This window comes from Oncorhynchus masou, chromosome 22 (genome assembly GCF_036934945.1).
Source record: "Oncorhynchus masou masou isolate Uvic2021 chromosome 22, UVic_Omas_1.1, whole genome shotgun sequence".
Taxonomy (NCBI): Eukaryota; Metazoa; Chordata; class Actinopteri; order Salmoniformes; family Salmonidae; genus Oncorhynchus; species Oncorhynchus masou.
In genome coordinates, this window is record NC_088233.1 from 39,942,343 (window position 1) to 39,960,931 (window position 18,589).

General features: G+C 42.6%; 1 protein-coding gene across 2 annotated transcripts in view; it reads left to right on the top strand.

The window, feature by feature from the left end:
* Window positions 1–18,589, top strand: part of ntrk3a (neurotrophic tyrosine kinase, receptor, type 3a) — a 245,422-nt gene that overhangs the window by 200,466 nt on the left and 26,367 nt on the right. For both annotated transcript variants that reach the window (XM_064930201.1, XM_064930202.1), the window contains exon 13: window positions 16,444–16,574. In XM_064930201.1, coding sequence (XP_064786273.1) covers window positions 16,444–16,574 — 131 coding nt within the window. The remainder of the gene's footprint in view (window positions 1–16,443; window positions 16,575–18,589) is intronic.

Sequence of the window (18,589 nt, forward strand, 5' to 3'; positions counted from 1 at the left end):
AGTGTATCTATTTCCAGCTGCTCTCTTTTGTAGGAGCCCTTCCTGAAGTGAGTTAGATTTGTCAAATCAGCTTAATGTATCTGACTCTAAAGATGGCGTCTGATGAATCACCCTCTCCAGGGTTCCAGAAACCTGTGTCTGAATGCAGACTATAGGGGCTGCCATATCCGCTCATTGTTCTCCATGTCGTGTGTATCCAAGCAGCTCTTATCTCCATTTAACTCTAAATAATGTATTTGTTTGCTCTCAAATGTTGCCGCTATTGGATTCGTTTGAAGTTGAACCCCTTAGTAACGTCGTCCCCATTTTGATATCCCTTGAAGAAGAATTAAGAGCTGATTACATTAACTAATGCTGTGCAGTATTGATTACTGCTTTGATCTCTGCCCCAGCTTTTTTAACGTAATTTATTGAGTGTATCCCCATAAAGACTGATTGGAATGACTGTATGTCTCCATCTGAAAAATACAAACTGTGCTTTTCACTGTTTTGAAATATCTTGGGTTTTGAAGGGAATTTGTAGCTGAGGGCTTCGTTTGTCTGCAGGTGCTTTCAGTGCTATGTTATGCACGAGTCATTTAGCAGGTCTCATTAGCCATGTAATAGTACAGCATTTTATATATCGCACTATTACCACCTCTGCCTTTGACGTTAGGCTCCAGAATGTAACATTACTCTGTAGCAGCAGGCTACGTTTATATCTGACCTGGCATGATCACACTTGTAATTGGGTCAATACTAAATGTGGCTAAGGTCCGGATCTCCTTGAGACACTAATTGTTCACATTTCCGTGAAACCTTGCTAGAAAAAAAGTGAAACCGGTGAAAAATGATGGGAGGCACACAGAGGCAAACCAAGCCAATATCCGCTGTTCCATCTGATACCAATTCAAGTAGTGCCTTGTGGCTGTGGAGAGAGAAGCACATCATGAATGGTGTGTAAAGCAGCAGGATGTGTCATGTTATACAGGGGACATGCTACAGGACGTGATGTGAATTCATAAGCTCTGGGTGAAGATGAGTAACTGGCACTCTCCCGTAGTCACGGTTCTCATCAGAGACAGCGGAGCTATGTTTAACTAAATTAGTGGTTTACAGCTCACACACCTGCCCCTGCAGGCACACGCATGCTTGCACACACACACATGCACGCACGCACGCACACACTTGGAAAAAAACACTGGTTTTCAGATACCAGTGACTCTCTCCATTTCCAGCTCCACCTGGTCTTCCATCCAGGCACAGACCAGGACTGACCCTGCTTAGTTTCAGAGGCAAATCAGCAGTGGGTGCTATGTTGCTGGAATCACTGTGCCAAAACTTGCAATTGGGGGGAAAAAGGCAGCGAAAGCAAAGGTCAGGGTGACAGAAAAAGACAGGGAAAATTGCAGGGAAGAGGGAGGCGTTTTATTGAATCTACATGTGAAGTTTTCTTACATGTGAACCTGAAAATTCACGAGAGGTGAAAACAACATGTTATTCTCCTCACGTGAAAAAGTGGTGTTAACATGTGAACTCTAAATGTAATATGGTTCCACATGTGAAATTTAAGCTGAAAAACAAACAAATTTGAGTAAGAACACACACACACACACCTCCAATTATATTTCAGACTTGGGAGACTGACAGGGTTCAGAAGGGAGACAAAATGAGAGGAAGTAAATCACATTTAGTACTGAAAAATAAATGACAGGAGTTATACATTATACATTGCATGAATCTTTTAAGCCAACGTGTCTGAATTATCATCCATCAGGGTCTGTCTGTCTCTGTGTGTGCATGTGTGTGCGCATGCATGCGTGTCTGTGTGACTGTTCATCTCTATGTATGCGTGTGTGTCTCTGCATGTGATGGCTTGCATACTGTATTTTTTGTACAACAAAACAAATCATTAAGATTTAGGATATTGAACTTTGAACATGCATTATATAGTACACCAGGATCCAAATCAGATGGGGATAACAATGAAGTAAAAATACCATATGTACTGCATGTAATATCTAATGTAAATGGTATTTTACAGTGTAATATGAGAGACCCAAAACCCTAGAGAAACACTGCTTGGATAAAGCTGACCTTATGGGCTTTAAGTAGGCAAGGATATTTATTCAATCAATCAATAGAGGAAAATGGAGATCTACATTTTCCTCTTTGACTATCCTTCAAAAGGCACTGAACAATGGGGGTTTCTTTCCTCGGAGATCAGCGGAGTAGAAAGCAATAAGCATATACACACTGTTGACTACCGTCGTCCACAGCGCATTGAAATTCACTGTGAAATTACTTTTTGAGCTTAAAAGCTTGATATCTTAATGAGCTCTATTCCTTGGTATTTTTAGAAAAGCAATCGTCACATATCATCCTCTTTAGTGCAAATGGGTATAATGTTCTTCAAACATTTATAGAGCCATCATATCTTCTAAATGTACAGTGCTTCCGGAAAGTATTCAGTCCCCTTGACTTTTTCCACATTTTGTTACGTTACAGCCTTATTCTAAAAATGATTAAAAATGATTTTTTTTTCTCAGCAATCTACACACAATACCCCAAACCGGTTTTTAGATTTTTGGGGGGCCTTAGTTGGGGAGGTGACCAAGAACCCGATGGTCACTCTGACAGATTTGTTCGATATAGAAAGATAACAGACTTACTTATGTAGATGTAGATGTAGATTAAAAAAACTGTAACCATGAAGATGCTAACTTTCTCTCAGACAACAGCAAACCTTGCCCAGCTCACTCCAGGGCTTTTTAAACTTAATTACAGCAAGACTTGAGTTCTAGTAGAAATCCATGTCCCCGAAAGCGTTGTCGTTATTTTCTTTGACTGCCTCGAGCTCAGAGAGCATGGAGAACACAGATAGCACTCAGTCATTTCACAGGGGTGGTTTTCCACCTGTCTTTATAGAAACATAAATCATAGCATGCCCCTCAGCCAGTCTAATGCTGCAGCAGATGAAGAATCAGATCCATCATGGAAGTCACCTCATGTGGTTATCACCGCTAATATTTTTTTATTTACTCCGACTGCAATAGTAAATCCAGTGGCTACATCCAGTGTCGTACACGTACATGGCTTTCATTGATCATATATACGTTGGTCTTGGATCTTATTTAATACAAGATGCTCAATACTGTATGTTTCAATGGAAATGTACATGTACCTACATACTCCCTCTGTTAGAATAGCGAATTATTATGATTCGTGATAATTCATATTTGTTCACAGCACCATCAAGCTCAGAATGTGCAGTTAGATTGACATTGCCTTAATTAATCAAGGAAATGGTTTGATTAAATGTCTTTTCGTCATCAGTGTCGTTGTGGTCAGAGCCTGTGCCCTGTCAGAAGGAGCACACCTTGTGGTCAGCTGGGTTTTCTTCCCATCACCTGCAGGTGAAAAGTCTTTGGGAAATGAATCCTTATTAGTGACATAAAGGCAGGAGACAGAGGACAGGTCTGGCTATGACTTCTACCTCTTCAGACAACCTGGTGTCTATAATGAAACTGGTTCTATGCCAGATTAAGTTAAAGAATGGTTTTATTTTTCTAGCTTTTCGTAATGAGCTCCTGTAAAATATTCATGATGAAATGCAGATAAGGCTAGTGAAGAGGTGTTGTCTAAATTGATTTATTTGAGAAGTAATCACTTGAAGAGCTTCAGGCCAGAAGCATTTCAAATCACCTCAAAGAATTGTCTGTCTGTAGGGCATGGTAGCAATGACAAAGGTTATCAAGAAGTAAAAGACAATATTGTTACGAGAGGACTCACTCACTCACAACATTTTCTCATCTCCTTTTCTTCAGGCAGGTCATTTTATGTTGCAAGGTGATAACAGTATTCACAACCTGATACCATGTGTTAGTGCCTGTTTGCCCCCTGCTTCACTCTCTTCCCTTCTCTATACCCCCAGTACCAGTTCACTAATGGCTGTCCCCTACAGAGAGATCATGAGCAAGAGATTCATTTTGTCTAGATGCAATCAATATCAGAGATTGGCTGTAACCCTGCTCCATCACCCATAGCCAGATGTCGTGGCCTCTTCCCTCATCCATCTCTGTCTTCATCTGTTGGATTTAGGCCCAAAACAACACCTTGTCCGGAAAACAACACAGCAATGTGTATGCTCAATTTAAGGATGAATGTGGGAGTTTGGGGTTATCTTGAAGTAAACAACTAGCCTCTTGAGAAAATAAACATATTTTGTAGGACATTTGTTAGGATAAAAGGAGAGTAATCAGCTGTAGTATCCTTCATGGTTGAAGCCCTTTTCTCATACATTACCGAACATACAGTATTGTGATCAACAGGTCAAGCATCTCATTGCTTGCTGGTTATGTGTTACTTAATCCATTGCTTAATTCTTTCTGCCTCTAATTTCTTCTTTGAAGTGAATAGTTAACGTAGCTCTATGTATGCCAATAGTTAACGTAGCTCTATGTATGCCAATAGTTAACGTAGCTCTATGTATGCCAATAGTGAACGTAGCTCTATGTATGCCAATAGTTAACGTAGCTCTATGTATGCCAATAGTGAACGTAGCTCTATGTATGCCAATAGTTAACGTAGCTCTATGTATGCCAACGTGAGTCTCTCAACTCCTTCAAAGCGTTCTAATTGCAACCCAGTGGCATAACGGCCACCACACCGCAGACTGTAACCTTGCTCTGCGCTCCACCTCCTGCTGTGCTACTGTATCCCATCCATGGAGGCAACGTCTGCTACAGTGCACAAGTCAGAATGTCAATATGACCTTGATAGTGTCTCAGTAACAGTTTGATAACATGCTAGACTCACGGGAGAGTTTTGACTTTTAATTTGTCAAACTCCCAAATGAAATACTGAAGCTTCACTATTCGAGCGTACAGGCTCTACTTTGATGAATCAAACGAACAGCAGGAGAATGTTTTGTACTTAAAAATGACTTCAGGATATTTCATATTGTATTTCACATAGCACAGCTTCTGTTGAGGAAATCTGTGCTTGCCATTCTCCAGTCACTTGTTAAAGTGGTTCTGATAAGTGATAGGTAGAGTTGGACATTCTATGTTTCAGTCAAATTATAGCCCTTGTATCAGCAGATGATGTGTGTGATTTGTACACTCATGGTGACACACGGTATAAAGTCTATGCGACACAGACTGCGTGCAGAGTCTCTATAGCATGCAACAGCATCCTGTTTCAGCCCAGAAAACATGTAGACTTGCACAATTTGACTCAAATTGATCTCCCCAACATTGGTACTTGAGGCCATTCAATTTCATCAAGCTGAGGTGGGTGTTGAGTGTTACCCTGCTGGTTCACTCCAAAGTAAATTTAAGTCCGTTTGAGTACATGACCTGTATTAGCCACCCCTGCTACTATTCAGATATATACAAATATACATTTGAATGCATTGGAGCTTTTCCATCAGCCCTGTTCTGACATAATTATGAGACACACTTTAAAGAACAACAAGAGCATAAAAACACCGACAGGTGTTGGAAGGCGAGGGTCAGTGGGTCGAGGGTCAGTGTCTCGTTAACCCTCAGGTTAATATTCTAACATTTTTCTTCAATATTGAGTAACTATTCGTAAGAAGACTATAACCACATGATGATGATTTTCCAGTCTGGACTTGGCTTCATCATTGCCTGTTTTGTTATGTGAAGAGCCTTGCTGAGAGGGTTGGCACTGACTCCAGATGCTCCGTATGTTCGGCCCTCTTCATACATACATTACAATCTTCCAACCAACCTTGGATGGTTGTAATGCCCTGAAGTGAGGCCTGCTGTTTCCTTCCTCACAAGCCTCTCCAGACACAATGAGACGTGTTTTTCACACACCACTGCTCACGCTTTAAAGCTCATTCTTTATTCATGTGATTGTCGTGTTTGCTTACAGTGCTGTTCAGCATCCAGGTTTCAACGGCAGGCGTGAATTGCCCTGCCTTTTGTTTCCCCTCAAGACTTTCTGAATACACACTTTCCCAGCATCACCCAACTATGATATCCTCTCTGTGTGTCTGTCTCTCCTTGATCTCTCCTTCTGTCAACACCAACATCCCATACCACATAATATATGTGGTATCGTGAGTAATATATGTTTTAGTGAGTAAACTGGGTAATACAGTATGGCAGCGTTCACTGTGATATTGTGTGTACGAGCAATGGAAAATCCAACTAATTTGACCTTTGACTGGATCAGCAAGTTTGAGGGTATTGTACCACAGTGGGGCAAAAAACGTATTTAGTCAGCCACAAATTGTGCAAGTTCTCCTACTTAAAAAGAAGAGAGAGACCTGTAATTTTCATCATAGGTACACTTCGACTATGACAGACAAAATGAGAGAAAAAAAATCCATAAAATCACATTGTAGGATTTTTAATGAATTTATTTGCAAATTATGGTGGAAAATAAGTATTTGGTCACCTACAAACAAGCAAGATTTCTAGCTCTCACAGACCTGTAACTTCTTCTTTAAGAGGTTCCTCTGTCCTGCACTCGTTACCTGTATTAATGGCACCTATTTGAACTTGTTATCAGTATAAAAACACCTGTCCACAACCTCAGTCACACTCCAAACTCCACTATCGCCAAGACCAAAGAGCTGTCAAAGGACACCAGAAACAAAATTGTAGACCTGCACCAGGCTGGGAAGACTGAATCTGCAATAGGTAAGCAGCTTGGTTTGAAGAAATCAACTGTGGGAGCAATTATTAGGAAATGGAAGACATACAAGACCACTGATAATCTCTCTCGATCTGGGGCTCCACACAAGATCTCACCCCATGGGGTCAAAATGATCACAAGAACAGTGAGCAAAAATCCCAGAACCACACGGGGGGACCTAGTGAATGACCTGCATAGAGCTGGGACCAAAGTAACAAAGCCTACCATCAGTAACACACTACGCTGCCGGGGACTCAAATACTGCAGTGCCAGACGTACTGGCTTAAGCAGGGGAACACATATCCAGGCCCATCTGAAGTTTGCTGGAGAGCATTTGGATGATCCAGAAGAAGATTGGGAGAATGTCATATGGTCAGATGAAACCAAAATATAACTTTTTGGTAAAAACTCAACTCGTCGTGTTTGGAGGACAATGAATGCTGAGTTGCATCCAAAGAACACCATACCTACTGTGAAGCATGGGGGTGGAAGCATCATGCTTTGGGGCTGTTTTTCTGCAAAGGGACCAGGACGACTGATCCGTGTAAAGGAAAGAATGAATGGGGCCATGTATCATGAGATTTTGAGTGAAAACCTCCTTTCATCAGGAAGGGCATTGAAGATGAAACATGGCTGGGTCTTTCAGCATGACAAGATCCCAAACACACCGCCAGGGCAACGAAGGAGTGGCTTCGTAAGAAGCATTTCAAGGTCCTGGAGTGGCCTAACCTCCAGATCTCAACCCCATAGAAAATATTTTGAGGGAGTTGAAAGTTCGTGTTGCCCAGCAACAGCCCCAAAACATCACTGCTCTAGAGGAGATCTGCATGGAGGAATGGGCCGAAATACCAGCAACAGTGTCTGAAAACCTTGTGAAGACTTACAGAAAACGTTTGACCCCTGTCCTTGCCAACAAAGGGTATATAACAAAGTATTGAGGTAAACTTTTGTTATTGACCAAATACTTATTTTCCACCATAATTTGCAAATAAATTCATTAAAAATCCTCCAATGTGATTTTCTGGATTTTTTTTCTTCTCATTTTGTCTGTCATAGTTGAAGTGTACCTATGATGAAAATTACAGGCCTTATCTTTTTAAGTGGGAGAACTGGCACATTTGATGGTTGACTAAATACTTTTTTGCCCCACTGTATGCATCGGCCTATCGAGTGTTCAACAAAGCAACAGGAACATCTCCTAGCGTAGGATACTGTAGGTTTGTAATCCATAAATGCACTTCAACATGCTTTTTTTTCTCTAGTGTTTTTGCTTGTTTTCCTATTTCATGCTCTGCATCCCTCTGTTTGCTATAGTGGTCTTCAACATCCACTCAGCCAAAGCTCCTGGACAACAGTGCAGCTCTGAAAGAGAGATTGCTCTACATTGTCTGCCAGAGGAAATGTGCTGATAGAGATTCATTCTGCTCCTCTGTATTAGAGAAATAGAATCTAATAAAATACGTTGACACGGATTCAGGTGAGAGGGCTCTGGATGAATCTCATGGAGGAGAAGAGCGAGTCCAGAGGAGAAGGTGCTCTGCTCTGTATGTAGACCAGTGGATTGTGTTTTTGAGGTGCAACAGTCTGAGCCTGCTGAAGGAGTGTTTACCGACTAACAGACAGGCTCATGCTTTCCGGGATCCCCTCAAACACTTGTTTTGGGGCACCATCTGCCCTCAACATTGAAAAATAAAATGACAAATATAATATGAACTGTATGGAAATCAAATCAAAATGTATTTGCCACGTGCACCGAATACACCAAATTTCCTTAGAGTGAAATACTTACTTACAGGCTCTAACCAATGGTGCGGGAAAAAATAAGGTGTGCGTGTGTGTGTGTGTGTGTGTGTGTGTGTGTGTGTGTGTGTGTGTGTGTGTGTGTGTGTGTGTGTGTGTGTGTGTGTGTGTGTGTGTGTGTAAAGAAATAAAACAACAGTAAAAAGACATTTGAAAAAAGAGTAGCAAGGCTATATACAGACAACTGTTAATCAGGCTTATTGAGGTAATATGTACATGTAGGTATCGTTAAAGTGACTATGCATATATGATGAACAGAGAGTAGCAGAAGCGTTGAAGTGGGGTTGGCGGGTGGTGGGACACAATGCAGATAAGCCGGTTAGCCAATGTGCAGGAGCACCTGTTGGTTGGGCCAATTTAGGTAGTATGTACATGAATGTATAGTTAAAGTGACTATACATATAAGATAAACAGAGAGTAGCAGCAGCGTAAAAGGGGTTGGGGAGGAACACAATGCAAAAAGTCCGGGTAACCATTTGGTTACCTGTTCATTAGTCTTATGGCTTGGGGGTAAAAACTGTTGAGAAGCCTTTTTGTCCTAGACTTGGCACTCCGGTACCGCTTGCCATGCGGTAGTAGAGAGACCAGTCTATGACTGGGGTGGCTGGGGTCTTTGACAATTTTTAGGGCCTTCCTCTGACACCGCCTGGTGTAGATGTCCTGGATGGCAGGCAGCTTTGCCCCAGTGATGTACTGGGCCGTACGCACTACCCTCTGAAGTGTCTTGCGGTCGGAGGCCGAGCAATTGCCGTACCAGGCAGTGATTCAACACGCCAGGATGCTCTCGATGTTGCAGCTGTAGAACCTTTTGAGGATTTCAGGACCCATACCAAATCTTTTTAGTTTCCTGAGGGGGAATAGGCTTTGTCGTGCCCTCTTCACAACTGTCTTGGTGTGTTTGGACCAATCTAGTTTGTTGTTGATGTGGACACCAAGGAATTTGAAGCTCTCAACCTGCTCCACTACAGCCCCGTCGATGAGAATGGGGACGTGCTCGGTGCTCCTTTTCCTGTAGTCCACAATCATCTCCTTAGTCTTGGTTACGTTGAGGGATAGGTTGTTATTCTGGCACCACCCGGCCAGGACCTCCTCCCTATAGGCTGTCTCGTCGATGTTGGTGATCAGGCCTACCACTGTTGTGTCGTCAGCAAACTTAATGATGGTGTTGGAGTCGTGCCTGGCCTTGCAGTCGTGGGTGAACAGGGAGTACAGGAGGGGACTGAGCACGCACCCCTGGCGAGCTCCAGTGTTGAGGATCAGCGTGGCAGATGTGTTGCTACCTACCCTCACCACCTGGGGCGGCCTGTCAAGAAGTCCAGGATCCAGTTGCAGAGGGAGGTGTTTAGTCCCAGGATCCTTAGCTTGGTGATGCGCTTTGAGGGTACTATGGTGTTGAACGCTGAGCTGTCGTCAATGAACAGCATTCTCACATAGGTGTTCCTTTTGTCCAGGTGAGAAAGGGCAGTGTGGAGTGCAATAGAGATTGCATCATCTACAGATCTGTTTGGGTGGTATGCAAATTGGAGTGGGTCTAGGGTTTCTGGGATAATGGTGTTGATGTGAGCCATTACTAGCCTTTCAAAGCACTTCATGGCTACGGACGTGAGTGCTACGGGTCTGTAGTCATTTAGACAGGTTGCCTTTGTGTTCTTGGGCACAGGGACTATGGTGGTCTGTTTAAAGCATGTTGGTATTACAGACTCAATCAGGGACATATTGAAAATGTCAGTGAAGACACCTGCCAGTTGGTCAGCACATGCCCGGAGCACACGTCCTGGTAATCCGTCTGGCCCCCAGCCTTGTGTATGTTGACCTGTTTAAACGTCTTACTCACGTCGGCTATGGTGTGTGTGTGATCACACAGTCATCCAGAACAGCTGATGCTCTCATGCATGCCTCAGTGTTGCTTGCCTCGAAGCGAGCATAGAAGTGATTTAGCGCATCTGGTAGGCTCGTGTCACTGGGCAGCTCACAGCTGTGCTTCCCTTTGTAGTCTGTAATAGTTTGCAAGCCCTGCCACATCCGACGAGCGTCGGAGCCGGTGTAGTATGATTCAATCTTAGCCCTGTATTAACGCTTTGCCTGATTGATGGTTTGTCACAGGGCATAGCGGGATTTCTTGTAAGCTTCCGGGTTAGAGTCCCGTACCTTGAAAGCGGCAGCTCTACCCTTTAGCTCAGTGCGAATGTTGCCTGTAATCCATGGCTTCTCGTTGGGGTATGTACGTACAGTCACTGTGGGGACGACGCCCTCAATGCACTTATTGATAAAGCCAGTGACTGATGTGGTGTATTCCTCAATGTCATTGGAAGAATCCCAGAACATGTTCCAGTCTGTGATAGCAAAGCAGTCCTGTAGTTTAGCATCTGCTTCATCTAACCATTTTTTTTTATAGACCGAGTCACTGGTGCTTCCTGCTTTAATATTTGCTTGTAATCAGGAATCAGGAGGATAGAGTTGTGGTTGGATTTACCAAAATGGAGGGCGAGGGAGAGCTTTGTACGCATCTCTGTGTGTGGAGTACAGGTGATCTAGATTTTTATTTTCTCTGGTTGCACTTTTACCATGTTGATAGAGATTTGGTAGAACTGATTTAAGTTTCCCTGCATTAAAGTCTCCGGACACTGAGAGCGCCGCCTCTGGGTGAGTGGTTTCCTGTTTGCTTATTTCCTTATACAGCTGACTGAGTGCGGTCTTAGTGCCAGCATCTGTCTGTGGTGGTAAATAAACTATAGCTGAGAACTCTCTAGGCAAGTAGTGCGGCCTGCAGTCTATCACAGTATACTCTACTTCAGGCGAGCACAATCTAGAGACTTCCTTAGGTTTCGTGCACCAGCTGTTGTTTACAAATATTCACAGACCGCCCCCCCCTCGTCTTACTGGAGTGTGCTGTTCTATCCTGCCGGTGCAGCGTGTATTCCGTTAGCTGAATATCCATGTCGTCATTCAGCCACGATTCCGTGAAGCATAGGATATTACAGTTTTTGATGTCCCTTTGATAGGATATTCGTGATCTTACCTCGTCTAGTTTATTGTCCAATGATTGCACGTTGGAGAGTAATATTGACGGTAACGGCAGCTTTCCTAGTTGCCTTCTGCGGGTCCGGACGAGGCATCCGGCTCTTCTTCCTCTGCGTCGCTTCCTCTTGCGAATAATTGGGATGTCTTTCCTGAGGTGTGTTTGGAGAATATCATGTGAGTCCTGCTTGCTGCTGTTGTTGTTGTTGAAGAAATCTTCGTCTAATCCGAGGTGAGTGATCGTTGTCCTGATATCCAGAAGCTCTTTTCTTCCGTAAGATACGGTTGCAGAAACCATTGGGAACATTTGGAGAGCGAGGGGAAATGGTGTTGCTAGGAGTAGAACATGGAGTTGGGTTGAGAGGGCATTATGGAAGGTTTTGGAAAAAAGTAAATCTGCTCTACTAACTTAAACACTGAATAATACAGGAAGGAAGTGGACTATACAGTGCCTTGAGAAAGTATTCAGATCCCTTGACTTTTTCCAATCTTTATTTACGTTAAAGCTTCATTCTAAAATGAATTAATACAAAAAAACTCAGTAATCTACACACAATAACTCATAATGACAACATTTTAGCAAATGTTTTAAAAATAATAAACAGAAATACATTATTTACATAGGTATTCAGACCATTTTCTATAAGGCTCGAAATTGAGCTCAGGTGCATCCTGTTTCCATTGATCATCCTTGAGATGTTTCTACAACTTAATTGGAGTCCACCTGTGATAAATTCAATTGATTGGGCCTGATTTGGAAAGGCACACAACTGTCAGAGCAAAAACCAAGCCATGAGGTCGAACGAATTGTACGTAGAGCTCCAAGACAGGATTTTGTCGAGGCACAGATCTGGGGAAGGGTACCAAAACATTTCTGCAGCATTGAAGGTCACCAATAACACAGTGGCATTCATCATTCTTAAATGGAACAAGTTTGGAACCACCGAGGACCTTCCTAGAGCTGTTCGCTCGGCCAAACTGAGCAATTGGGGGAGAAGGGCCTTGGTCTGGGAGGTGACCAAGAACCTGATGGTCACTCTGACAGAGCTCTAGAGTTCCTCTGTAGAGATGGAAGGAAATTACCGAAGGACAACAATCTCTGCAGCAATCCACCAATCAGGCCTCTATGGTAAAGTGGCCAGACGGAAGCCACTCTTCAGTAAAAGGCACATGACAGCCCGCTTGGAGATAGCCAAAAGGCATCTAAAGACTCTCAGACAATGAGAAACAAGATTCTCTGGTCTGATGAAACCAAGATTGAACTCTTTGGCCTGAATGGCAGAATCATGCTGTGGTGATGTTTTTCAGCAGCAGTGACTCGGAGACTAGTCAGGATTGAGGTAAAGCTGAACGGAGCAAAGTACAGAGAGATGCTTGATGAAAACCTGATCCAGAGTGCTCAGGACCTCAGACTGGGGTGAAGGTTCACCTTCCAACAGGACAACAACCCTAAGCACACAACCAACAAAACGCAGTAGTGGCTTCAGGGAACAAGTCTCTGAATGTCCTTGAGTGTCCCTGCCAGAGCCTGGACTTGAACCCGATCTAACATCTTTGGAGAGACCTGAAAATAGCTGTGCAGCAACGCTCCCCATCCAACCTGACAGGGATTGAGAGGATCTGCAGAGATGAATGGGAGAAACTCTCCAAAAACAGGTGTGCCAAGCTTGTAGCGTCATACCCAAGAAGACTCGATGTTGTAATCGCTGCCAAAGGTGCTTCAACAAAGTGGTAAGTAAAGGGTCTAAATACTTATGTAAATGTAATATTTCAGTTTTTTATTTGTAATAAATTTGCAGAAATGCAGAAATAACCTCTTACTGCTTTGTCATTATGGGGTATTGTGTGTAGATTTGATGAGAAAAAAATGTAATCAATTTTAGAATAAGGCTGTAACGTAACAAAAAAATGGAAAAAGTCAATGGGTCTGAATACTTTCCGAAGGCACTGTAAATCTGACGACCGGCATAGCGAGCATGCAGAGACTCCAGTGAAGATTTTGATCTTATAGCAGACGCTATTAAAAAGTGTTCAAATGGGAAAAAGTGCTCAAACGTGGCCTTTTACTGATAGATTGAAGATTTGGCAAATGTTTGGCACATCTGTTTACTCTTCTGTACAATTGTGTTTGAGCTCTAATATGTTAAACAGAGATAATATAATGAGAAGTCACTTTTGATGAAAAGTCACTCTCGAAAACAGCAGCATTTGCATAAAGTCATCATTCAGAAGTCAAGTGCTAGTGATGTTGTGATTGGACTGAATGAAATGCTGCACTATTGTTTGTCATTTTTATGGTCAACAGTAGACAGTGCAAGAGAGTGGGAGGATAAATTGCTACGGTTACTACATTCCCAATCAAATAGCAACAATTTGCCAGCATTTCTATCCAAATCAGCCCTCGTTTGGTCTTCTGTCATTTTCACTGCGGTGGAGTCAACATCTGTGCTGCCAAAGCAAAGCGGCCTAATTAGGATGAAGACTGTGTCCTGCTCTGTCCCAGCTGTGTGCTCTGTGCTGCTGGTCCACACTGAGACAGATGAGGCCCAGTGAGGGTAACCTCCCTGAATGGGTGCCCTCGCCCATATAAACAGGGAGGTGAACGCACTACAACCGCTGTGGTAATGAGACAATTAACCCAAGCTATTTGTAACTTCCTTAATTGCTTTGTGTGGATGGATGGCACACCTTCCAGCATACCCACAGCCACCTGCTTATTGTAAACCTATCATTGTCTTTCTGTGAAGTTGAGGAGGGAGGGGATAAAAGAAGCAATTGCAGAGACAAAAACAATTATTTATTTATGTATCCTGATAAGGGGTTTGCTGTTTTCTTTTAAATGTTTTCTTTAAAAGAAATCTCAGTCCAGTGCAATCCATTATAAAACATGTTTTTAAGATGTTTTGAACCTTGTGGTTCAAGCAGAAATATTTGCAGTGCTATCATGGTGTTGATAATTTCTTATTGCCTTGATGGTGCTAATTACATTATAGCTACAATTTCTCTGGTGCTTCATGAGCGTAATGACTAGTTTGTGCCAACCAATAGTAATGAGAGCTTTGTCCAATCCATCCCTCAGCATTTATCTATTCCTCTGCTCTGCCCTAGCCCTCCAGGGGTATCTTTGGTACTGGGCATGGCTGGACCTTGGACAGTAGTGGGTATTGGTGTTGGACAACAGCTCATCCAGAACCCCTGTATTGAGTAAATACCAGCTGCTGCTGTGACTTGCCATATGGAAGCCACTCTCTCCCAGCAACAGCTCTCAGCCACGCAGAACACGTGGAAAGCACTGAGATTAAGGACTAATACTGTCTGTACACTGTGATTTCACCACCATTTTTCCACTGTCCAGGTTGCAGACAGGTTCCTGACATTTTCCAGGTTTGATTGGATTGTTCGGATCATTTTATTTTTTAAATTTGGAAGGGAAAGGGATCATTTAGACTTTTCAGCATTGTTTTCCTATTGGTTGGGAACTGAATGAACATTTCCTCACTCCAGTTGCTGAGGTGCGCAGGTTTTAAGATGTTAGATGGGCAATGGACATTTTATAACTGTTTATTTTTGTAGGCCCTAATTATGTAACAACATCATGTGTTTTACCCTCACATCTCTTCTAACACTCTTTAGCTCCACAGCAGGTCTTATGGCTCTATGCCTCAAATTAGATCCACTGAGGCATCATATACTCTCAGAAAAAAAGTACAGAATTCAGAAACTGTATTGAGATCAAATGTTTAGTCAAGGAGTAAATTATCAGAATGTTTGCCAAAATCCATCTCGTTCCATCTTCTCCCACTGCCGGCCACTGGGCTTACTCTCACTACCGTATTTGGTAGTGAGAGGAAACGCCAACTGGATGCTTCACATTTACACATCCGGTGAATTATCTATCTGTGGCGACACCGTGTGCTAGTTAGCATGCTAGCTAGCTAGCACCCAGAAAGGGTCCCTAACTAGCAAGCTAGATAGTTAGCTAACACACGGTGTTGCCCCAGCCTCCTGCGTGCTGTGCTCGCGGAAGGCGGGGGGTGACCGGTAGACAGTGTCCTTCGCCCCCGCCTGTCAGGCACTGTTTCCCCGCAGTTCTGTTAACAACGGCGAAGGCAGGTGTTCGGGCAGGCGGGAGTGAATGACACTGTCTACCGGTGGCTAGCGAGGAGGACTACGGGAGGCAGAGGCAAAAAAACTCAAATAATACTTTTATTTCCCTTTTGACGCACATTGAAGTGTCACACGACGTTCATGCAGGAACCAATGGGACGCCCAAGGGGTGGTGTTCATGAAGGAACCAATGGGATGCTCAAGGAGGGTGTTCCTGCAGATGCTGGAATGCCCACATGCAGGAGCACCCAGGAATTGCGAGCTACTACTATTGACTTTTAACACCAATGGCTTAAATTTGTGGGTACCTCTTGACAAGGTCGCTCAGTGTTGGGGTAAGGTCACTGTAATATTAATTGAAGCTTTTTATTGTCCCATGCTCTTACAATATGTAAACCTTTTATAAAGACTTCAGAACTGGCAGCGGACATGCTCAAACTTTAATTAGCATAACCATAGACCACTTAAACTGGCACGACACTTCCACTCGCCAGCCACTAATCCATGCCTCCGGCCTACAAAACAGAAATTAAACTTCATACCCCTTTTTTGAGTGTGTGTGATGATTGAACCTTTCTATTCAAAATATCGGGAACAAAAATGTACCATTATACTCGATTATCCACACATGTACCCTAAAAGGTATCAACCAGTACCATGTGAGATTATATGTGTACCTCTGAAGGTACTTTTGATATTTTTGTACCACAGGAAACTGTAACCTTTTTTTCTGAGTGTAGCAGGATTTAAGACTTACCAGTCCCATCAGTGAACCATCACTTAATTTTGATTCTGTCAAACACTGATGGTTTGTTGATATTGGATATGCTACTTAAACTCTCTCTCTCTCTCTCTCTCTCTCTACAGACGTACAGCACATAAAGCGTCGGGACATCATTCTGAAGCGGGAGCTGGGAGAGGGGGCCTTTGGGAAGGTGTTTCTGGCAGAGTGCTATAACCTCAGCCCTACCAAGGACAAGATGCTGGTGGCTGTCAAGGTAAGAGATGATCTCTCAGTTACACAGGGCCACCTCCCTCTCCTGTTACAGCAGACCCCTCACAGAAGTCAGGGCCTCTCAGCACTCAGCATCTGACTTGTATTATCTTGATCCTTGAACGGCTCTCGGGGCCACCCCCCCCCCCCCCCTGCCATGGCCAGCTGCCTCCACAAGAAGGATTTGGAGACGTGGATCTATAAAAATAGGATTTTTTTTGCAATAGAGTAGATCGATAATCATACTAATAATCATTGAGGTCACTATGAGTTCCGTGTTGGTCGTCTCGTATCAGATTGAATGTATGAGGCTCCACTATGGGGTGACAACTAGGGTTGAATATTTTTCAGGTATTTTACAAATGTTCCATCCCAAGAATGAATCACCTGCTAAGCTGATATGTCCCGCCAAAACCGTGAGTGTCATTGAAAAGCATATAAAGAATATAAATGGGCCTATATCTGGAATTGATCAGAGCTTTGATCGAAAATTCATACATTTTATAAAGCCATACATGAAATACATTTCATGAGAGAAATTTTGTCCAAGTGATTGTGCCGTTATCCAATCCATATATGATATAGGCTACGCATGACAGAAAAACATGAAAGTCCATAGATGTAGCTAGCTAGCTATGTGTCTACTAGCTTCAGAAGACACATCTTTTTTGAGTGTGAACTATGTTACTGTACTGTATTGTATTATATGGACTGGAATTATGCACATCGTTCAAACCATGATAAAGAGAGCATATGGGATTCTGGTGCAGTACATGCGGCCTACAAAGTTACAAGATAGGCTAGAGAATGTTATTTTAATTAGTGCCTATTTTTTATAATTAGTAGTCTGACCCATAAATACCTTTCATAATGTTATTAACCTGCCTACCTCTCACTATTGTTGCTTCGTTCCTTCCTTGCTTTCAACGGCTAGCCTAAATTAAATACATTTTGTTGTCCTTATCTTCATCATTCTAATGACATTATTGAATAATATAGGACTAGAATTCACTTCTCTTCAAAGATTGAATGGTTATGGGTCTGAATAAATAACTGCTATAGCCTACCGCCATTGTGTATTCACTCATCTTTCAAGTCATGTCAAATTTTATTTGTCACATGTGCCGAGTACAGCAGGTGTAAACCTTACTGTGAAATCCTTACTTACAAGCCCTTAACCAACAATGCTTTAAGAAGTTTTAAGAAAAATAAATGTTCAGTAAAAATTAGATGCTTAAAAAAATTGAAAATAAAATGGCCAAATAATTAAACAGCAGCAGTAAAACAACAATAGCGATGAGATATATATATATATATATATATATATATATATATATATATATATATATATATATAGGGAGTACCGGTACAGAGTCAATGTTCGGGGTCACCGGTTAGTTGAGGTAATTGAGGTAGCATGTACATGTAGGTAGAGTTATTAAAGTGATTATGCATAGATAATAAAGAGAGAGTAGCAGCGTAAAAGAGGGTTCTGGGTAGCCCTTTGATTAGCTGTTCAGAGGGAGGTGTTTGGTCCCAGGGTCCTTAGCCTAGTGATGAGCTTCGAGGGCACTATGGTGTTGAACGCTGAGCTGTAGTCAATGAATAGCATTCTCACATAGGTGTTATTTTCGTCCAGGTGGTAAAGGGCAGTGTAGAGTGCAATAGAGATTGCATCATCTGTAGACCTGTTGGGGCGGTATGAAAATTGGAGTGGATTTAGGGTTTCTAGGATAATGTTTTTGACGTGAGCCATGACCAGCCTTTCAAATCCTTTTCAAACTACCCGTGAGTTATATTGGCTGCTGTATTTAACATTCAGCAACCAAGAGCTTGCAACCCTCTTCGAATAGTCTATTAGTATAAGAAATGCTAAAAAGATCATGTTCAGCAAGCTATTCTAGTCTAGCTTTTCCTACATGTGACTCCAAGAGCTAAGGAGCGTTTTTTTAAGGAGAGAGGCTAGCAGAGCACAGGTGAGTATGTATTGCGCTAGAGCCCGAGGCTATAAGTTATAAG